The 24,157-nt window shown below is 41.0% G+C and overlaps 1 protein-coding gene across 5 annotated transcripts in view; it reads right to left on the bottom strand.

Annotated features, from left to right (window-relative positions):
• The window catches only part of tmcc2 (transmembrane and coiled-coil domain family 2), a 158,267-nt gene that overhangs the window by 43,290 nt on the left and 90,820 nt on the right, over positions 1-24,157 (bottom strand). The window contains exons 1-2 of one of the 5 annotated variants that reach the window (XM_072563865.1): positions 18,490-18,601; positions 16,173-16,339 (exon numbers count right to left, since the gene is read on the bottom strand). The exons of the other annotated variants lie outside the window; for them this stretch is intronic. Coding sequence (XP_072419966.1) covers positions 16,173-16,238 — 66 coding nt within the window. The 5' untranslated portion in view covers positions 16,239-16,339; positions 18,490-18,601. Of the gene's footprint in view, positions 1-16,172; positions 16,340-18,489; positions 18,602-24,157 lie in introns of those variants that run through there. 5 annotated transcript variants of the gene reach the window in all.

The raw sequence follows: 24,157 nt of genomic DNA, 5'->3' as shown, positions 1-24,157 counted from the left end.
AGACCTGCTTTATAGAAAATAGAACAAAACAGCGCAGAACAGGCCCTTTGGCCCTCGATGTTGCGCAGACCTGTGAACTATTCTCAGCTCGTCCCCCTATACTATCCCAAACTCATCCATGTGCTTATCTAAGGATTGTTTAAATCTCTCTAATGTGGGTGAGTTGACTACATTAGCAGGTAGAGCATTCCACGCCCTTACCACTCTCTGCGTAAAGAACCTGCCTCTGACATCTGTCTTAAATCTATCACCCTTCAATTTGTAGTTACACCCCCTCGTACACGCTGATGTCATCATCCTCGGAAAAATACTTTCACTGTCTACCCTATCTAATCCTCTGATCATCTTGTACATCTCTATCAAATCCCCAATGAGAACAGGTTCAAGTCTCTCAGCCTTTCCTCATAAGACCTTCCCTCCAGACCAGGCAACGTCCTGGTAAATCTCCTCTGCACCTTTTCCAATGCTTCCACATGCTTCTTGAAATATGGGGACTAGAACTGTACACCAGTGTTTTGTATAGTTGTAGCATGATATTGTGGCTCCGGAACGCAATCCCTCTACGAATGAAACTTAACATACTGTATGCCTTCTTAACAGCACTATTCACCTGGGTGACAACTTTCAGGGATCTATGTCCATGGACTCCAAGATCCCTCTGCACATTCACACTACCAGGAATCTTGCCATCGGCCCAGTACTCTGCCTTCCTGTTATTCTTCACTTCACATTTAGCTGCATTGAACTCCATTTGCCACCCCTCAGCCCAATTCTGCAGTTAATCTAAGTCCCCCTGCAACCTGTAACATTCTTCCACACTGTCCACTACTCCACCGACTTTAGTGTCGTCTGCAAATTTACTAATCCATCCACCTATGCCTGCGTCTAAATCATTTATAAAAATGATAAACTACAGTGGTTCCAAAACAGATCCTTGTGGCACACCACGAGTAACCGGACCCCAGGCTGAATATTTTCCATGAACTACCATCCGCTGCCTTCTTTCAGAAAGCCAGTTTCTAATCCAAATTACTAAATCACCCTCAATTCCATGCCTCTGCATTTTCTCCAACAGCCTACCATGTGGAATCTTCTCAAAGGCTTTCCTGAAGTCCATGTAAACCACGTTAACTACTCTACCCTCAACTACATGCTTGGTCACCTTCTCAAAAAACTCAATGAGGTTTGTGAGACATGACCTGCCCTTGATGAAACCATGGTAAAAACAATGACTGCAGATGCTGAAAATCAAATACTGGATTAGTGGTGCTGGAAGAGCACAGCAGTTCAGGCAGCATCCAACGAGCAGCGAAATCAACGTTTCGGGCAAAAGCCCTTGATGAAACCATGTTGACTACCTGAAACCAAATTGTTGCTTGCTATATGATTAGAAATCTTATCTCTTATAATCCTTTCCAAAACCTTTCCGACAACAGAAGTAAGGCTCACTGGTCTATAATTACCTGGGTCATCTCTACTACCCTTCTTGAACAAAGGCACAACATTTGCAATCCTCCAGCCCTATGGTACCAACCCTGTCGACAATAACGACTCAAATATCAAAGCTAAAAGCTCTGCTATATTCTCCCTAGCTTCTCAGAGAATTCTTGGATAAATCCCATTCAGCCCAGGGGACTTGTCTACTTTCACTCCTTCTAGAATTGGTAACATCTGTTCGTAACTAACCTCAATCCTTTCTAGTCTAATATCTCATACCTCATTCTTTTCCTCAACAATATTCTTGTTTTCCTGACTGAAAACCGATGAGAAATGTTCGTTTAGCACCTCTCCGATCTCTACAGGGTCCACACTCAACTTCCCACTTCTGTCTTTGATTGGCCCTATTCCTATCCTAATCATCCTTTTATTCCTCACATACCTATAGAAAGGGTTCTCCTTTATTCTACTTGCTAAAGACTGCTCGTGTCCTTTCTTTGTTCTTCTTAACTCTCTTTAAATCCTTCCTAACTGATCTGTAACACTCCATCACCTAATCTGAACCATCTTGCCTCATCAACACATAAGCCTCCTTCTTCTTCATAACAAGAGATGCAACTTCTGTTGTAAACCATGGTCCCCTTACCTTATCACTTCCTCCCTGCCTGACAGGGGCATGCTTATCAAGGACACGCAATATCTGTTCCTTAAACCAGCACCACATTTCCATTGTCTGCATCCCCTGCATTTTGCTACCCCATTCTATGCATCCTAATTTATGCCTAATCGCATTATAATTGCCTTTGTCCCATCAATAACTCTTGACCTGTGGCATGTACCGATCCCTTTCCATCACTAAACTAAACATTACTGAATTATGGTCACTCTCTCCAAAGTGCTCACTTACAACCAAATCAAACACCTGGCCTGGTTCATTACCAAGCGCCAGATCCAGTGTGGCCTCCCCTCTTGTCGGCCCTTCAACATACTGTGTCAGGAAACCCTCCTGTACACATTGGACAAAAACTGATCCATCCGACGTACTCAAGTTATGGCATTTCCAGTCAATTTTGGGGAAGTTAAAGTCCCCCATAATGACCACCCTGTTCCTTTCACTCCAACCCAGAATAATTTTACTAATCCTCTCTTCCACCTCCCTGGAACTCTGCGGAGGCCTATAAAAAACTCCAAGCAGTGTGACCTCTCCTCTCCTGTTTCTAACCTCAGCCCACACTACCTCAGTAGACGAGTCCTCATCAAAAGTTCTCTCAGCCACCGTTATACTATCTTTGACTAACAAGGCCACGCCTCCCCCTCTATTATCACTTTGCCTGTTCTTAATGAAAGATCTAAACCCTGGAACCTGCAACATCCATTCCTCACCCTGCTCTCTCCATGTCTCCGAAATGGCTACAACATCAAAGTCTCAGGTACCTATCCATGCTGCAAGCTCACCTATCTTATTTTGGATACTTGTGGCGTTGAAGTAAACACACTTCAAACCACTTTGCTGTCTGCCAGCACATTCCTGTGACCCTGAAATCCTGTCCCTGTCCTTCTTACACTCATCCTCCTGTGCACTGCAACGACACCTCCGGTTCCCATCCCCCTGCTGAGCTAGTTCAAACCCACCCTAATAGCACCAGTAAATTCCCCACGCAGGATATTAGTACCCCTCTGGTTCAAGTGAAGACTGTCCTGTTTGGGCACAGGTTTTGCAATTCATGTGGTGGGAGGGAAAGGTGCCAGGAGAGGAAGGTGGGTTGGTGTGGGGCATGGACCTGACAAGGGAGTTGCGGAGGGAATGGTCTTTACGGAAAGCGGATGAGGTGGGGAGGGAAATATATCTCTGGTGGTGAGGTCTGTTTGTAGGTGGCAAAAGGATGATGTGATGTATACAAAGGTTGGAGGGGTGGAAGGTGAGGACCAGGGTGGTCTGTCCTTGTTGCAAATTGGAGGAGTGAAATTCCAGGGCAGAAGTGCAGGAAGTGGATGAGATGCGCTGGAGGGCATCATCAACCACATGGGATGGGAAATTGCGGTCTTTAAAGGAGGTGGCCATCTGGTGTGTTCTGTAGCAGAACTGGTCCTCCCGGGAGCAGATGCGGAGAAATTGGGAATAAGGGATAGCATTTTTACAGGAGGCAGGGTAGAAGGAGTAGTCCAGGGAGCTGTGGTAGTTGGTGGCTTTTTCCTCCCAGAATAAACCTAGTATGGATGAAGTCATATTATAGGCCAGAGCACTGTACACATTCTAATTACTATACCTTACATCAAGACTTCAATTCTAATGTCTTTACCTGATGCTTTTTCCCTTTCTTTTTGTCATCAGATTTCTTGATTTCTCTGCAATCTGTTGCTGCCTTTCACTCAACAATTCTGAATAATTTTATAATGAAAGTATGAGCAGAATGAACATTATTCAAAATATCCTAGAGTTTCTGTGCTCCATTTTGCCATAGAATCAATAGTTAAGCTTTTAAAAGAACTAGCTTTCATTTTAAACAAGATGTGCTTAAAAAGAATCTAATAACTTGAGTTGGTTTACTCAGTTAAGCAGCTGAGCTTCAGGCAGTTAGAATTTCCTTGACTTCATCCTCAATTTGTGGTGAGTTAACTAACTTCGGTCTGAACAGCATTGTAGATGATAAATGTGAAGCAATAAACACAAACTCCATTTTTGTCATAGCAACTTATAACAAAAAAAAATTGCCAAACAGCCACATCACCAATAAAGTGAAGTAAGCAGTAGATATGTTAAATCTGAGATTGGTGGCAACAATTTGAAGTGTGTTCTGATTAGAACTCTGCAAACACCTGATCCAATTCCTGGCTCAAAATAATGCACTCTAAAAAAAACCTGCAGGTCATAGAGTCACAGAGATGTACAGCATGGAAACAGACCCTGCGGTCCAACCCATCCATGCCAACCAGATATCCCAACCCAATCTAGTCCCACCTGTCAGCACCCGGCCCTTATCCCTCCAAACTGTTCCTATTCATATACCCATCCAAATGCCTCTTAAATGTTGCAATTGTACCAGCCTCCACAACTTCCTCTGGCAGCTCATTCCATACACGTACCACCCTCTGCGTGAAAAAGTTGCCCCTTAGGTCTCTTTTAGATCTTTCCCCTCTCACTCTAAACCTATGCCCTCTAGTTCTGGACTCCCCCAATCCAGGGAAAAGACTTTGTCTATTTATCCTATCCATGCAACTCAATTTTGTAAACCTCTATAAAGGTCACCCCTCAGCCTCCGACATTCCAGGAAAAACAGCCCCACCCTGTTCAGCCTCTCCCTGTAGTTCAGATCCTCCAACCCTGGCAACATCCTTGTAAATCTTTTCTGAACCCTTTCAAGTTTCACAACATCTTTCCGATAGGAAGGAGACCAGAAGTGCATGCAATATTCCAAAAGTGGCCTAACCAATGTCTCTACAGCCGCAACATGACCTCCCAACTCCTGTACTCAATACTCTGACCAATAAAGGAAAGCATACCAAATGCCCTCTTCACTATCCTATCTACCTGCGACTCCACTTTCAAGGAGCTATGAACCTGCACTCCAAGGTCTCTTTGTTCAGCAACACTCCCTAAGACCTTACCATTAAGTGTATAAGTCCAGCTCAGATTTGCTTTCCCAAAATGCTGCACCTCGCAAGAATCTGAATTAAACTCCATCTGACACTTCTCTGCCCATTGGCCCATCTGGTCAAGATCCTGTTGTAATCTGAGGTAACCCTCTTCGCTGTCCACCTCCAATTTTGGTGTCATCTGCAAACTTACTAACTGTACCTCTTATTGCTCGCATCCAAATCATTTATGTAAATGACAAAAAGTAGAGGACCCAGCACCGATCCTTGTGGCACTCTACTGGTCACAGGCCTCCAGTCTGAAAAACAACCCTCCACCGCCACCCTCTGTCTTCTACCTTTGAGCCAGTTCTGTATCCTACCTTTGAGCCAGTTCTGTATCCAAATGGCTAGTTCTCCCTGTATTCCATGAGATCTAACCTTGCTAATCAGTCTCCCATGGGGGACCTTGTTGAATGCCTTACTGAAGTCCATACAGATCACATCTACTGCTCTGCCCTCAACAATCTTCGTTACTTCACCAAAGAACTCAATCAAGTTTGTGAGACATGATTTCCCACGCACAAAGCCATGTTGACTATCCCGAATCAGTCCTTGCCTTTCCAAATACATGTACATCCTTCCCCTCAGGATTCCCTCCAACAACTTGCCCACCACCGAGGTCAGGCTCACTGGACTATAGTTCCCTGGCTTGTCTTTACTGCCCTTCTTAAACAGTGGCACCACGTTTGCCAACCTCCAGTCTTCCGGCACCTCACCTGTGACTATCGATGATACAAATATCTCAGCAAGAGGCCCAGCAATCACTTCTCTAGCTTCCCATAGAATTCTCGGGTACACCTGATCAGATCCTGGGGATTTATCCACCTTTAACCATTTCAAGACATCCAGCACTTCCTCCTCTGTAATCTGGACATTTTGCAAGATGTCACCATCTATTTCCCTACAGTCTATATCTTCCATATGCTTTTCCACAGTAAATACTGATGCAAAATATTAATTTAGTATCTCCCCATTTTCTATGGCTCCACACAAAAGCCACCTTGCTGATCTTTGAGGGGCCCTATTCTCTCCCTAGTTACCCTTTTGTCCTTAATATATTTGTAAAACCCCTTTGGATTCTCCTTAATTCTATTTGCCAAAGCTATCTCATGTCCCCATTTTGCCCTCCTGATTCCCCTCTGAAGTATACTCCTACTTTCTTTATACTCTAAGGATTCATTCGATCTATCCTGTCTATACCTGACATATGCTGCCTTCTTTTTCTTAACCAAACCCTCAATTTCTTTAGTCATCCAGCATTCCCTATAACTAGCCTTTCCTTTCATCCTGACAGGAATATACTTTCTCTGGATTCTTGTTATTTCATTTCTGAAGGCGTCCCATTTTCCAGCCGTCCCTTTACCTGCGAACATCTGCCTCCAATCACCTTTGAAAGTTCTTGCCCAATACCATCAAAATTAGCCTTTCTCCAATTTAGAACTTCAATTTTTAGATCTGGTCTATCCTTTTCCATCACTATTTTAAAACGAATAGAATTATGGTCACTGCCCCCAAAGTGCTCCCCCACTGACACCTCAGTCACCTGCCCTGCCTTATTTCCCAAGAGTAGGTCAGGTTTTGCACCTTCTTTAGTAGGTACATCCACATAGTCAATCAGAAAACTGTCTTGTACACATTTAAGAAATTCCTCTCCATCTAAACCTTTAACACTATGGTAATCCCAGTTGATGTTTGGAAAGTTAAAATCCCCTACCATAACTACCCTATTATTCTTAGAGATAGCTGAGATCTCCTTACAAGTTTGTTTCTCAATTTCCCTCTGACTATTGGGGGTTGTATAATACAATCTCAATAAGGTGATCATCCCTTTCTTATTTCTCAGTTCCACCCAAATAACTTCCCTGAATGTATTTCCGGGAATATCCTCCCTCAGCACAGCTGTAATGCTATCCCTTATCAAAAATGCCACTCCCCCTCCTCTCTTGCCTCCCTTTCTATCCTTCCTGTAGTATTTGTATCCTGGAACATTAAGCTGCCAGTCCTGCCCATCTCTGAGCCATGTTTCTATAATTGCTGTGATATCCCAATCCCATGTTCTTAACCATGCCCTGAGTTCATCTGCCTTCCTTGTTAGGCCCATTGCATTGAAATAAATGCAGTTTAACTTATTAGTCCTACCTTGTCCCTGCCTGCCCTGACTGTTTGACTCACTTCTGTTCTCAGCTGTACCTGTCTCAGATCGATCTCTTTCCTCACTATCTCCCTGGGTCCCACCCCCCCCCACCTTACTCGTTTAAATCCTCCCAAGCAGTTCTAGCAAATTTCCCTGCCAGTATATTTGTCCCCTTCCAATTTAGGTACAATCTGTCCTTCTTGTACAGGTCACTTCGACCCCAAAAGAGATTCCAATGATCCAAAAATGTGAATCCTTCTCCCATACACCAGCTCCTCAGCCATGCATTCATCTGGTCTATCCTCCGATTCCTGTCCTCGCTAGCTCGTAGCACTGGGAGTAATCCAGATATTACTACCTTTGAGGACCTCCTTTTTAAATTTCTGCCTAACTCTCTGCAATCTCCCTTCAGAATCACAACCTTTTCCCTTCCTATGTCGTTGGTTCCAATGTGGACAATGACCTCCTGCTGGCCCCTCTCCCCAGTGAGAACATTCTGCACCCTCTCTGAGACATCTTTGATCCTGGCACCAGGGAAACAGCACACCATTCTGCTTTTTCTCTGCTGGCCACAGAAACGTCTGTCTGTACCTCGGACTACAGAATCCCCTAACACAATTGATCTCTTGGAAGCCCGACATACCCCTCGTTGCATTAGAGCCAGTCTCAATACCAGAAACTTGGCTGTTTGTGTTACGTTCCCCATAGAATCCATCACCCCCTACATTTTCCAAAATAGCATACCTGTTTGAAATGGGTGTATCCACAAAAGACTCCTGCACTAGCTGCCTACCTCTCTTACCCTTCCTGGAGTTAACCCATCTATGTGACTGTATCTGAGACTTCCCCCCCCCCCCCCCCCCTTTCTATAACTGCCATCCATCACATACTGTAGCTGTTGCAAATTCCTCATCGCTTCTATTTGTCTCTCCAACTGATCCACTCGATCTGATAAGATTTGCATCCAATAGCATTTATGCAGATATAATCCGTAGTAACCCTTAAACTCTCTTTAAACTCCCACATCTGACAACAAGTACATATCACAATCTACAGACCCAGAAAATAGCCCCGTCTTATTCCTCTACAAACACTGCCCCAGGTGAAATTAATAGCTATGGCTAATATTTTAAGTTTAATCAAGAGACTTATCTCTAAAAACATAATCAAGAAAGAATCCACTATACTCACTACTGCAGCCTTTCTGTTGGACAGACTTAAAACAACAATTAACTTATCTGATTCTGTGCTGTGAACTTCACCCAACAGTTCCTCCAAGATTAGTTGTGAATTTCACTGTTTGTTAATTTTCCCAGATGCACTCCGATGTCCAGCGATACATGAATTCAAACAGCAAAGGCGGTAACTGTGCAGGTTTTCTCTCTCTCTCTCCTCGTCACTATTTATTACTATGTTGCTACCAATATAAAAGCTTGAATTTTTTTTAAAAATCAGCATACAGAAGGAGGAATTCTCAGTATAAGAGGAGCAAGTGGCCTTGAATATGCAAAACATCTTACATCTTACTTTATAAAAAAACTCAATTACAAGTACGAACTTTGGGCTTCATCATTTGACGATACCACGTAAAGCAACTGTCCTATCTTCTGCAAATGTGAAGTCAGATTTCTTATTTGATAACTATTTACTCATTCCCTATTCACACTCTTGTGCCCTATGGCATGCTTTACACTGATGCAGAAGCACACTACCTTAATGCAATACTCCATAACTGTATCTGATCAGAGATCTTTCAGATCTAGCTTGTGTGCAAGACAGGTTGTGAGCAGAATCAAAATTCTCCCCATTGAGAAGCCGGTGTCTAATTTGCCATCCATTGTTCTTACAAAATACTGGTAAACTCAACAGAATAAACCTAAGTTTGAGATAGTCATCTCTTGCTTGCCTTTCTACACAATAATAATTAGCATTGGAGGAAAAAAATAGATCAGGAATGTATCAATACTGCAATTGACAATCTTATATGGAAAGATACAATTATATCTGAGATGAAAAACTGACACTTAAAACTAATGCAACAAAGAGTGACTTTGTTTAGACATATTATGACACACACTCTGGAGCAGATAGGTCTTGAAAGCAGACCTTCTGACTCAGCAGTACAGCCTCTACCAATGTTCCACAAGATTTCACAGACATTGCTTTTACTCTTGTTGTTCAGAGATATTACTGAGGTAATGTATTAGCTCGGTTTAATTTCTCTAACTTATTTCCATGTGATAAAGTATTTTAGACAATAATATTCTCGTGCAAATAAAGTATTTATATGCATTTGTAAAATGTTGAATGTACAGTCAAAACAAAACAAATTTCACCCTCTGTCCTCCACAACCCCCCACTCCACAGAGACAAACACCAATAGGTTTCCTAAAAAAAATGATATTTCAAAAGAATTTCCAAAAGTGCACAACACTTTGGGATGCCCTTGCACAGAAAGGCACTTCATATCAAAAAGGTCTTACATTACATAGCATCTTTGGATTTGTTTCATAGATAATTAAGCACTTTCAATTGGTAGCAGCTGCTGTCATGCAGGCAAATTGTAAGGACATCGAAAGCTCCCAAAATCAAGGATGTGCTAATGATGCGGAATGAAGGATAACTGTTTGCCAGGACACAAAGGATAACTACCCTAATCTTTCTGATAAAGTGTCATGTAATCTTCCACATTCATCTGAGAAGCAGATGGTGTGTTGGTTGAACATTTCTTTCAACATACAGCATGTCTTAAGATGTTAAAGAGTTAATTTGTTCTGCTGACCTTCAAGAAATTGGATATCCCAGGGGTAGGGTGGTATGTTTCTCTGTCTTGCAAGTAGAATGTAAAATAATTTATATTGCCATCCCCTGTTATTCAGAATCTATTTACATTACCATCTCCTGCTATTCAGAATCTATTTACATAGCCATCTCCCACAATTCAGAAAGAGTAAGAACATTGCAGTGAAGAATCTAACCACATCCCGCAGTTTAAAAAAATGATTTACACCAGATCTTGCTATTAAGAAACAAGATAATCACATTGTTTCTGGAGGAAATCAAATCACTACATTGTGACTTGAGTGGCATGTGATTATGGGAGAGTGGCTGGGGTTGTCTTGGGAGCATTACTAATGGTGATATAGCATTCTATACAAAAAGGAGGACTGTTCCTTTGTTCAGGAAGCTTCTCTTGACATGCTTCGCAAGCATTGCAAAGCGTTTTAAGTGATCCTCCAAAGCTTGTACTTGCTTAATAAATTTTGGCTATTCATAGAAGTTGGCACATTGCAGATGCATAAAGTGTGTAAGAATCTTAAGGAAAAAAACTAACATTTGAAGGCAACAGTGGAATTCGAACATATATTGAGCTTCTAAGCAGACTGAATAAATGATCGCCTGAGCGCCGATTGCGTGAGATGGATGGGCCTACAAGTTCAGATTTATCTTGATCTCTCTCCTTAACTTACCACTCAGTCAACTACTCGTTCCCCAAGGACTCTGTGGTGACGGAATCTCTGAGATAATTTACGCATTTGCACGTCAATGAGGTTAGAGTCCCCCTCAAATTTGGAGGTTTGAGTCCTCAGAACCATAAGTTACAGGAAAGGGAGGTCAGAGTCCCCATTGAAATCGGTGGTTAGAATGCTCTAAGAGTGAGGTTTGAGACCCTGGGACATAGTGCGTAAGATTAAAGATAATTACTGGGTCTGTCTCAATCACCTTGCCTTAGACCGGTTGTTTAGGGGCGGGGGGGGGAACGAAATCCCACACGCAAAAGTCAGGACCCTGAAGTGAGTGGGGAGACTGAGGACACTGACCTAGTATATACAGATAACCTAGGAAGTAGAGACTTGAAAAATGGGACAGACGTTGGATCAGTCAGGTGTCAGAATCCGTTTGCATTCGTTATACCGGGATGACCCCCAAAATGAGGAATGATTCAGGCGTCTGCCAGGATGTTTAAATAAAAAATTGGGAAATGAAATTTGGCCAATAGGAGGAACCTGGGACATAGATAAATGCTTAAAAACAAAGGAAGCAATTTGGAAACATAATACAAAGACTAAATGGAAAACTTTAATCCCCGCATGGAGAAAGACTGCTGAGGAAATAATGAACATATCTAAACTTTCCAGCTGAGGAGAATAACGCATGTCAAAGAGTTACCTCATGACATGCCTGGTCTGCCGATATTGTTCCAAAATAATGACATTGATGGTGAGCTATGGTCATAATGCAGATTTCTGACCTCCTCAGGGACACTTATTCAGAACTCACTATACATCCAAAATTTCCTCAAAGCCATCCTCCTCCCCATGCAATTGACCATAGTCAAATGCACTGCCCTCTGTGAACCAGCAGGCACTCGATCGGTCACCTGCTTCAAAGACTACAGGCATACCAGACATTGTCAATGTGCAGCATTTACAAGGGTACACCCCGGATGAAGAAAAGCAAATATGGAAGATGTGTGTTCGCACTCTGCGTCAAAAGGCCTCTGGATCACTCCAATTGGCCAAGTATCTATACCTGATGCTTTGTTACCAATGCTAATAATACCTGGAATATTTAATTTTGTTCTGTTTTTATTGTCATTTTAAATTTCAGTTCATAGACATCAATTTAAATTGCAGCTGTTTAGAAAATATTCATATGTTCCTTTGTTTTGTTAAGTTTACACAATACTATTAGCTATTAGTACTTGGTAACAAAAAAATTGAAATATTTGTGTATTGATTTCATAATCTATGTAAAACATATTATTTCTAACAATTATTTTCAAAATTTTACAATTAGAGATCGCTGTGTGAGATGATACAAGAACTTAATTAGTATAGTGCTTACTGTAAATTCGGACAGGACACACTGCAATAAGTTCAGCAATAGGCCATCAGTTCCATTTGAATGGTTCTCAGCTGGCAGGACTGTTTAAAGATTGACTAGTAGATACAGCAGCAAAACAAAAAATAAACTTCAAGGAAAAATCTACATGTAAATACTGCTGGTAACGCCTTTAAGTGATCAGGAAAGTAGAAGACTTGAAATTAAACGTGATGACAACTAAGCATAAAGTCAATAGTAACCAAAGTTAAAGAAAAACTTAGTTAAAAGTCAGGAACTATGAAATACTTTTCCTGACAGCTTTCACATTAGTCAGTATTAACTTGTCAAAGAAAAATAGCTTTTGAATAACTTGAATGGGGTCCCCCAAGGGTTTGATTTTAGGACCACTAATTGTTGTTTATAAGTGACTGATTTGTTTAGGCAGTACAATTTAAAAGTTTATGGATTGTATAAAACTTGATAATGACATAAATAGTGAACAGAGTAACAGACTTCAAGCCGACTGAGAATGGTGAAATAGGCAGACACAATTTAGTGCATCTAAATGTGTGACTGTCTTCACACTGATACCCACCTCGGCAAGGAAGGAAATGAGAGAGAAAATTCAAAGATACTTTCAGGTGCTAACACCATCTCTAGAGTTTCTCCATTCACAGGTAAAACACACTTTCGGACCACCGCCCACCCTTCCACAACCTGATCGAATGGATTCAATCAGCTCCCCTGCCATGAGCTTGAAAAGTGAAGCAGCTAACAATGATGAAGAGGAGGTCCGTATATTTTTGTCAGTGGCTTTCCTATGGAGATTAAACCATGTGAACTTTACCTTCTCTTTCGATCATTTAAGGGATATGAAGGTTCACTGATAAGCTAACATCAAAACAGCCAGTTAACAGCAGAATGGGAGCAAAAGCAGCAAAGAATGCTGCGTTCACTTACCCTGCTGCTGCCGCACTTCACGCTCAGATGTACTGGTATCATCCATCTGAAGCATCTCCGCAAGGATAGAAGTCTCGTCAGTTTTGTTACATATTTAACTGCTCTTATCCAAGAGCACGGTGGCACAGTGGTTAGCACTGCTGCCTCACAGCGCCAGAGACCTGGGTTCAATTCCCGCCTCAGGCGACTGACTGTGTGGAGTTTGCACATTCTCCCCATGTCTGCGTGGGTTTCCTCCGGGTGCTCCGGTTTCCTCCCACAGTCCAAAGATGTGCAGGTCAGGTGAATTGGCCATGCTAAATTGCCCGTAGTGTTAGGTAAGGGGTAGATGTAGGGGTATGGGTGGGTTGCGCTTCGGCGGGGCGGTGTGGACTTGTTGGGCCAAAGGGCCTGTTTCCACACTGTAAGTAATCTAATCTAATCTAATCTAATTCAGATTTCTCCGTGGAGTGATGCACAAGGGCATACTGTATTTTGTTTTCTGATTGGAGTTTACTGAAGGAGATTCCACCCAACTTGGAGGGGGTGGAGTGGTCACTAAGGACTGTGGATTTAAGAACTTTCTAGGTGAACATTTTTTCCACTTTTAAGGTGGGGGGGGGTGGGGGGGGGGGGGGGGGAGGTGATCCTATCTACTGAATGGGCTAGTAACTGTTGTGACTTTAGTCATTGTATATTGTATGTCAATAACTTGCTCAAATACTGGCTGTCAGATTCTTATGAATAAGCTGGTAGCGCCTTTCTCATCCTCCATTTAGATGGTTTTCATTGAATGATAAAAGGACAGAATTAGATGTTAAGGAGATAATCTGTTCTGCTGATCTTCAAGAAACTGGATGTCCCGGGGAATGGGTGATTTGTTTCTCTATTTTACAGGTAGAACGGCAAAATATTTAGATTGCCATCTCAGGCTATTCAGAGTCAATTTACATTGCCATTGCCTACAATTCAGAAAGAATAAGAACGTTGCAGTTAAGAATCTAACCACACCCCATAGTTAAAAAAACGATTTACCATTCGCAAAAAAGATTTACGAATCTTGCCATTAAGGAATGATCTCATCATATGGTTTCTGGTTATAATAATTCATTGTGTATTGAGTGGCATGTGAGTATGGGGAGTGGCTGGGGGGGTTGTCTTTAGGGGCATTACTGATGGTAATGTAACATCCTGTACAAAAAAAGATTGTTCCTGTGTTCAGAAAGCTTCTCTTGACATGCTTTGCAAGTAATGTGAAGAGTGTTAAGTGATCCTTTAAAGCTTGTAATTGCTTAATAAGTTTTGGCTGTTCAGAGAAGTTGGCGTATTGCAGTTGCAGCAACTATGTAAGAATCTCAAGGAAAAGAACCTAATATTCTGATAATGTTGCACTGGGAATGTCAGCCTGTACTTTTGTGCACACGTCTTGGAGTTGGATTTGACCGCAGAACTCACTCACATCAAAGTCAGAAGGTTATCGGCTGTGGCACAGCTGACACAGCAAATGTTTCATTCCTTGATGAGGAAATCCTTCTGTTTCTGGAAAATGCTGTAAAGATTAGCAATGTGAATACTTGTCAAATACTGTTCTTAGACAAAGGATTCATTTTTGGGATTTGGATGGAATTGTAAGGGAAGGATCTAAGCTTAAATTCAGTCTAGTATTTTTTATTCATTCACTCTTGTGATATGAATGTCATTGAAAGGGCCAGGAATATTGCTCATCCCTGACATTTTGACCAAATAATTATGACTTCACAACACCGAATGAAACAACTTAGAAGAATTATTGCATGTTTGAGGACTGGCCTGATGAAACAGATCAAAACTTCCTCAGGAATTTTATTCTACCTCAGTGTCAAGCCAGAGTTCTAGATTTACCCTACATTTATGCCATTATTCTAGGATGCCCCAAAATTTAAAAGTTGCACATCAATCTTTGGTGTCCGTGCAATGCGAACTCATTTACTGTTAAGATGTCAGACAATTTACTGAATTCAATTTCATTACATTATACAATATGAATGTTCTACTAAACTAAGTCTCTTACACCAAGTCAGAGGCTTCCAGAGAACAATGAATAATTCACAACAATGCAGGTTCATCAACTTAACAAGTGAAACACATCTCCGAGTTATCTTTTATGAGAGGCCACACACACACACAGACAGACACACATTGAAGAATGACTTATATAGTTTCCACACAGCTTTCCTGTGAGAACTGCAAATAAAAGCAAACATCATTTTAGTCAATATTCATTGCTTAAGATGGTTAATAACATTATTGACCTATTGAAAATATCAAGACTTCAGTCTCACATGCATGTTTATTTTGAAATCTGTGATGGTATGGACTATGAACAACAATTGTTTTCATGGTATTAATAATACCATAGTCCAAAGATGTGCAGGTCAGGTGAATTGGCCATGCTAAATTGTCCGTAGTGTTAGGTAAGGGGTAAATGTAGGGGTATGGGTGGGTTGCGCTTCGGCGGGGTGGTGTGGACTTGTTGGGCCGAAGGGCCTGTTTCCACACTGTAAGTAATCTAAATCTAAGTAATCTAATCTAATATCTTTTAAGATCGGCTGAACTATTATTTGATTTTTTTTGAAAGCAAAATCACAATTTGAGGTCAGACAACATCGAGTTTACAATAAACATCTGAACAATAATAACAAGCGTGGAATTCAACAGAAAGTAGTTTCCAAATGTTGAATATTAATATTGAATTTACAACACTTTGGATATTTTATTAATTTTTAAGCAAAGATGTTTTGAATATTGTAGCATGGATATTATAGCAAGACCAACAGAAAAGTCTGATAAATGGATCCACTTAAATAAAGAAAGGACTGATACAACTATTGTTTCAAATACTGCGAAACAGTAAACACAATTAATAGAGATTCTGATTAATTCCTGACACCAACTAAAACAATCACTCCACAGTTTGTTACTCCAGTCGTACAGCAAAACAATCCACTGAAAAATGCACAAAGCTACTGACAGTGGACTAGAATAATGTTCAGAATGCATTGGAAATGAACCACATATTTCATTGTCAATCTTATTTCAAGAAAGCAGGCTTGCGGAAATTTCCAATGGTGTGAGACTATAGTCAAAATTCATTGCTTAACTCAGTATTAGAAATCTTTTGTTTTAACTTAATCATGCCAATAAGGCATGCAGTACTTACAAATGTTCCCAGCAATGAATTAAGCAGAAAAATCCTTCCACTTGCAGAAGAATGATCAATCTGCATATCCCACGTGTCACAAGATATAAAACTGATCAAGTAAGTATCTGGTCGGTGATCCTCATGATTAATATTAGAGTGGAAAGCCCTCAGCCCAAAGATTCCTTCTGCCAACAGTGGTTAAGGAACATGAAAGAGATTGTCTTTCCAAAATGCGGCAGCAGAAGAGCTGAAATAAACCGGTTTCTGCTGGTTTAAATAGAACCATTTTGCAATGCTTGATGAATTGCACAGACTGAGCCTTAAACTACAGCATCTCTCACAATAAATTTACCAAGGGATGTACATGCGTCATAATCACATTGAAGCAAACATTTTTCTCACCATTTCGATCAAAGCTTATTACCAGGATCACAATAGTAGAATTACTACAATGAAAAACTACATTAAAATGATCATAGATTTGTAGGATATGCAAATATCATACTACAAATGGAGTAATGTGTTACAGCAGGTTTCTTTTTTTCTTTGTGGAAAACACTTGCAATTGCCTTCATATTGTGAGGGGTGGCAGATGGAGTTTAACACAGATAAATGTGAAATGTTGCATTTTGGTAAGACAAACTAGGGCAGAACTTCTATGATTAATGGTAGGGCCCTGGTAGTGCTGCCGAACAAAGAGATCTAGGGGTGCAGGTGCATAGTTCCATGAAAATTGAGACACAGGCAGATAGGATAGTGAAGATAGCATTTGATACGCTTGCCTTTATTGATCAGCAAATTCAGTATAGGAGTTGGGACATCATATTGCAGCTGTACAGGACATTGTTGAGGCCACTTTAGAATATTGTGTGCAATTCTGGTCTCCCTCCTATAGGAAGGATATTGTTAAACTTGAGAGGGCACAAAAAACATTTACTGTGATGTTGCCATGACTGGACGATTTGAGCTATAGGGAGAGGTTGGATAGGTTGGGGCTTTTTCCCCTGGAGCAGACACTAAAGGGTGACCTGATAGAGGTTTACAAAATCATGAGGGGAATAGATAGGGTAAATAGTTATGGTCTTTTTCCTAGGGAGAGGGAGTCCAAACCGAGAGGGTATAAATTTAAGGTAAGAAGAGAAAGATTTAAAAAAGGATCTGAGGGCAGAGGGTGGTGTGTTATGGAATAAGCTGCCAGAGGAAGTGGTGGAAGTCAGTACAATTACAACATTTAAAAGGTATATAGACGGGTATATTAATACGAAGAGTTTCGAAGGATATCGGCCAACTGCTGGCAAATGGAACTAGTCAGACTGGGATGTCTGGTTGGCATGGTTGAGTTGGAACAAAGATTCTGTGCTGTATGACTCCATAACTCTGAGGTAATGCTGAACTAACTTTGAGATCCTGGATGAAACTACAAATTTTGACCAAGCCATTGTTAATCTTGAATAGAGTGAGTGTGTGGGTATTTGTGTCCACCATGTAAAAGACTGACATATAATAACTTTTTTTATACCAGTCATGTACAATCATCTTTTTAAGCAATTATAAATACTCAAAAATACAAACCAGAAATATTAACACCAGCATAAATTGTCCATGACTGTCTGCTTCAATATATCTTGAGCAGCCTTATCAAGGTGGTCAACCCTGGCTAGCAGGAATATATCTGTAGAGTGTTACCATTTTCCAGTCAAGTTGCCTCCAAATATGTCTAACTGTGACAAGAGCTTTATGACGACCATTTTGTAGAATGAAGTCACAAAATAAAAACAATTTCAGCAATATCTGTTTATATATCATCTGTCTACATCATGAAGATGCTACTGGATACTTTGCCATGCAAGTGGCAGATATCAGGCCAGCCCCTGACTGCCAAAGTCACAAAGGTCTAATGCCCTCAGTGAAAAACTCACTCCAACATTAATTTCCACAACATGTGGCATAAATCCAGCTGAACTATCCAGTGTGAGAAATTATTCTTCTTATTAAATCTGTCATAAAGTTTAAAAGAACACTGCTGTAGGAGAGAAAAAAAATTAAAAGTGCCTTTAAAGACAAGTGGCATGTTAGCTTGATATGTTTTCCTTGATTTACACAGCTGATGTCTGCAAAAAGATATTCATTTATCATGATCACTGTACCGAGGACAGTATAAGCAATAATTTACAACGAAAAATTTTCTCAGGTCTGAAAAATGTCGACACAATTCGTAAGATAATGGATGTTATCACTGTGTAACATTAACTGCACGCTTTGTCCAAACCCTGCTGAGGGATACGTATCAACATACATTAAAACACACAAAATACAACACAGCACAAAAGGATACTTTCCTACTTTAGTATAAAATCCAACTTCAATGATTCAAAGTTCAGGCATGACAAGACATTTGTCTTATTTGAATCTTTCTTTTGCTCATACAATTTCACTGGTGCAACCCTATTCTGCCACATAACTTAAGACTATTCACGCTTTGAACTCAAGGCTATTCAAACCTTACAGCAGAAATCCGACTGGTGATTCACCATTGAAACAATTTGCAACATGATCCATTCAGGCCAAAAGTGACAGTCACTCACAAACTATCAGCTGAAGTCAGCCTCCAAATTAAAGCAGACAGGAAAACCACAGTGCAGTTTTCATGATCGAAATTCCTTGAATACAACCAATTAGATACAGCTTTCTGGCAGGAAGCAGAATTGATCATCTTCCAACTATAGCTGAAGCAGGTTTGTTCAGTCAACCAGAGTGATGCAGAAATTGCTTTAGAAAGAATCCCCAATGTCATGCAAGACCATAAAAGGGATGTAAAAGCCTCTCCCTCTTCTGTTTACAAAACACATAGCACATTTGCTGCAGTCAGTCAATCTTCTAAAATAGCACTGTCCCGTTACTACTGGATTGGACACGTCACACCAACAAACATTGCTTCATGGGAGAACTAGCATTTGAACCAAAGGAAGTACTTTACTGCTGAGCCCTTGGTACAGAGGTAATGAAATAATCATCAGTTTCCAGTGTTCAAATCAAATTGCATGGCAAAATGTCACAAAGTATAATGCAGTACGAGAACATACAGTTGGGTATCGGTAGCCCGAAAATGCAGCAAGCATTCTATTTTGACGAGAAAGAATCAAGCCAGCACAAATAATGAACTCCATGAACACTAATAATACACACCAAAAGGTTAATAATACACAATGGAACAACTTTACAGTGGAAGAGAAAAGTTGAGTATTGAAAAGTCAAATGTAAATGGAAAATAGATTGGGGAAGAGAACAAATATGGGTTCAAGGTTGAAATACTGGATTAGTGGTGCTGGAAGAGCACAGCAGTTCAGGCAGCATCCAACGAGCAGCGAAATCGACGTTTCGGGCAAAAGCCCTTCATCAGGAATAATTCCTGATGAAGGGCTTTTGCCCGAAACGTCGATTTCGCTGCTCGTTGGATGCTGCCTGAACTGCTGTGCTCTTCCAGCACCACTAATCCAGTATTTGGTTTTCAGCATCTGCCGTCATTGTTTTTACCTTCAAAGGTTGAAATAGCTCACCAATGGATGAATAACCCATTTCCTGAGGTCTCTGGAGTCAAATATGCCAGCCTTCAGTCAAATCAATTCATATCAAACCAATGGCTGGAGGCATTGGACACTGTAAAGGCTATGGGTCCTTACCTATCTCCTAGCATTACCACTGAAGAAATTCAACAAAACTTTGAAATAAAAAGCTTGCTTAATGACAACCACGAAATTACTGTCAATTTGCATAATAAATAAACAATCTGATTTACTTGACGTAAGGAAATATGCGGACCTTACCTGGTCTGGCCTACATTTAAATCCAGACCATAAGCAACGTGTTCAACTTTTAACTGCCCTACAAAATAGCCTAACACGCCAATCAGTTCAAGGGCAATTTGGGATGGACAATTAATATGCAATGACACCCACATCTGATTAATGAATTCAAAAATTGCCACATGAATGACTGAGAAGATCATTGGTTCCTTGTTTTACAAATGAAATGGTAAAAGTCAACAAGCTTAGTTATTCAATTAAACTGATCAGATACAAATGAACTACTTGCCCTTTTACCATCTCACCATGTTAATTTCTTACACCTAATCCATACTATTTAAACAATTTTAAATCCAACAATCTAATTTTGCAAAATAATGCATGGTACTCCCACGGCATTAGCTACAAATGTAGCTAACCAGAAAATATTACCCTTGCATAAAAGTCTCATTCATAAATAACCACTGAGATGATTGGGGTTCCTTGCTTTATGTTTCCTGCTCTTTTTTCAGCTTTACAATGAAGATTAGGAATTCTTCAGAAACATACCATCTTTAACAGTGGAAACATCCAGAGCTGTCATTGAAAGTAAATCACGAAGAGGCAACCTTATTGAAACATACAAAATTTGGGGGCATTTGGCAGGATTGATGCAGTAAGTTTATTTCCTGAAGTGAGAGTCTGGGACTACAGTGTTCTGGACTAGGAGATTATGCATTTGGGATGGAGAAAAGGAGGAATAGTTTCTCTCACACCATTGTGAATCTGTGGAGTTTTTAAAAAAAAAATCACAGAGGACTGTTGAGGCTGGATCATTTAGGATTGAGTCAACAGATCGCTAATCATGAGAATGACGAGAATGAATGTAGGTCCAATCAAGGACAGTAGTGGGAGACTGTGTATTGAGTCGGAAGAGATAGGAGAGGTCTTGAATGAGTACTTTTCTTCAGTATTTACAAATGAGGGGGACCGTATTGTTGAAGAGGAGAGTGTGAAACGGACTGGTAAGCTAGAGGAGATACTTGTTAGGAAGGAAGATGTGTTGGGCATTTTGAAAAACTGGAGGATAGACAAATCCCCCGGGCCTGACGGGATATATCCTAGGATTATGTGGGAAGCAAGAGAGGAAATTGCAGAACCGTTGGCAATGATCTTTTTGTCTTCACGGTCAACGGGGGTGGTACCAGGGCACTGGAGAGTGGCGAATGTTGTGCCCCTGTTCAAAAAAGGGAATAGGGATAACCCCAGGAATTACAGGCCAGTTAGTCTTACTTCGGTGGGAGGCAAAGTAATGGAAAGGGTACTGAGGGATAGGATTTATGAGTATCTGGAAAGACACTGCTTGATTAGGGACAGCCAGCACGGATTTGTGAGGGGTAGGTCTTGCCTTACAAGTCTTATTGAATTCTTTGAGGAGATGACCAAGCATGTGAATGAGGGTAGAGCAGTGGATGTAGTGTACATGGATTTTAGTAAGGCTTTTGAGAAGGTTCCCCATGGTAGGCTTTTGCGGAAAGTCAGGAGGCATGGGATAGTGGGAAGTTTGGCTAGTTGGATAGAGAACTGGCTAACCGGTCGAAGTCAGAGAGTGGTGGCAGATGGTAAATATTCAGCCTGGAGCCCAATTACAAGTGGAGTTCGGCAGGGATCAGTTCTGGGTCCTCTGCTGTTTGTAATTTTTATTAATGACTTGGAAGAGGGAGTCGAAGGGTGGGTCAGTAAATTTACATGTGATACGAAGATTGGTGGAATTGTGGATCGTGAGGATGGCTGTTGTCGGCTGCAAAGGGCCTTCGATATGACGCAGAGCTGGGCTGAGGAGTGGCAGATGGAGTTCAACCCTGTCAAGAGTGAGGTTGTCCATTTTGGAAGGACAAATAAGAATTTGGAATACAGGGTTAACAGTAGGGTTCTCAGTAAGGTGGAGGAGCAGAGGGATCTTGGGGTCTATGTTCATAGCTCTTTGAAGGTTGCCACTCAGGTGGATAGAGCTTGTAAGGCAGCCTATGGTGTATTAGCGTTCATTAGCAGAGGGATTGAATTCAAGAGTCGTGAGGTGACGTTGCAGCTGTACAGGATCTTGGTAAGGCCACATTTGGAGTACTGTGTGCAGTTCTGGTCGCCTCATTTTAGGAAAGATGTGGAAGCTTTGGTGAGGGTGCAGAGGAGATTGACCAGGATGTTGCCTGGAATGGAGAATAAGTCGTACGAGGATGGATTGAGAGTGCTAGGCCTTTTCTCATTGGAACGGCGAAGGATGAGGGGTGACTTGATAGAGGTTTATAAGATGATCAGGGGAATAGATAGAGTAGACAGTCAGAGACATTTTCCCCGGGTACAACAGAGTGTTACAAGAGGACATAAATTTAAGGTGAACGATGGAAGGTAAAGGGAGGATGTCAGGGGTAGGTTCTTTACGCAGAGAGTGGTGGGGGCATGGAATGCGCTGCCTGTGGGAGTGGCAGAGTCAGAATCATTGGTGACCTTTAAGCGGCAATTGGATAGGTACATGGATAGGTGCTTAAGCTAGGACAAATGTTCGGCACAACATCGTGGGCCGAAGGGCCTGTTCTGTGCTGTATTGTTCTATGTTCTAATGCATAAAGGAATTGAGGGTCATGGGGAAAAGGTGAAGAAATGGAGTTGAGGATTATCAGACCAGTCATGTCCAACAAATGGCAGAGCAGAGCTGATAGAATGAATGTCCTACTTCCGCTCATACATCTTCTAGTTTTATATAACTGGCCACAGAAGCTGTACCTAGCTAAGCCATTCACACAGATACCAAGCACTGTTCCCAATACGTCAGTTTCTTTTTTTTAAGGAGCCTAGTGTCTGGTACCTTATCAAATGCCTTCTGAAAATCTAAATATATCAGTTTCACTGCTTTCCTTTCATCTATCCTGCCTGTTACCTCCTCTAAGAATCAGGCATGATTTCCCCAATGTGAAGCCATGCTGACTCTGCTTGATCATGTTACATGTGTGCTGACTCTGCTTGATCATATTATGTATTTCTAAATAATCTGCTGTTCCATCCAGCTTTACTAGCTACGACCAGCTGTACCTCGAGAAGAAAGGCATATCTTAATCAAGATAAGGAATGAATATCCAAAACATGGTTAGAAGAATGAGTTTCAAGAAGACAGTTTAAGAGAATGTGGGAAGTAGCTAGACAGAGACTGATGGAAAGAATCCAGGATTTTAAAATCAAAGCCTTTAGATACTGGGAGCCAGTAGAAGTCACGAAGTATGGAGGTGATGTATGAGTGGAAGGCCCAAATGCAGTTGGGGTTTGGATGAGTTGGGTCCAAACAAGGCATTAATCAAAAAAAAAGTGGGACAATGGAGAGTGAGCATTTGGGAGATACTAAAAGCACAGACAAAAGATTTCATTTACAGTTTGATAAGTGTGGATGGGTGGGTGAATGTATTAGAAGAAGGAGAATTGTGATCATCTTTGAATAATCAGGTAATAAAAAAGAAAATGTATCAAAGGAACCGTTACTGGAGTCAGTAAAAATATTATATCAAAAACAAAGATACAAATAGATGCCCTTTGTGAATGGGTGCCCCTTCTGACAGATGAGAGGAGGTAGGGAAAATATCACTGGTAACAAGCATAACATAAACTTTAGGGCAGTCAGCACAGATCCATTGTTTTCACTTTGTTCACCTTCATACTAAACAAAGAAGACTTTATTGATCTATATATTCTGAGTGACCTTCTATTCTTATGTGGCTTAAAACACTAGTTCATAACTGATTTATTAAAACTGGGGAGGGAAGAACAGGTGAATTTATTTTCCAGTGTTGCCATTCCAATTTACTTAGCTTACTGATTTCAATGTTACTTTTAAAATTGAATTAAATTAAACAGAACTCACAGCATGGAAATAGGCCATTGGTTCTACTGGGCTACAGCAGTGCTTTCACCCAACTGAAGCCTCCTCCTCCCAGAATAATCTTGCTCTGTCCTACTTCGACATCCATTTAATCCCTTCTTATTCACAGGTACACCATGTAGCTTCTACAAGAACCTTCATTCAGCGCTTTCATCAAATGATTGGCACTTCAGTTAAGTTGTAAAGATCAAATTCTCTTCGTGCAACACTTTCCCAGACACATGATACATTTTGAAGACCAAGTCCCCAACAGTTCAACTAAGTGTTTTCCCTCTCAAGCTGGCAGTACAATAACA

This window comes from Chiloscyllium punctatum, chromosome 45 (genome assembly GCF_047496795.1).
Source record: "Chiloscyllium punctatum isolate Juve2018m chromosome 45, sChiPun1.3, whole genome shotgun sequence".
In the NCBI taxonomy this organism is placed as follows: Eukaryota; Metazoa; Chordata; class Chondrichthyes; order Orectolobiformes; family Hemiscylliidae; genus Chiloscyllium; species Chiloscyllium punctatum.
This window is presented reverse-complemented; position numbering and strand designations above follow the sequence as displayed.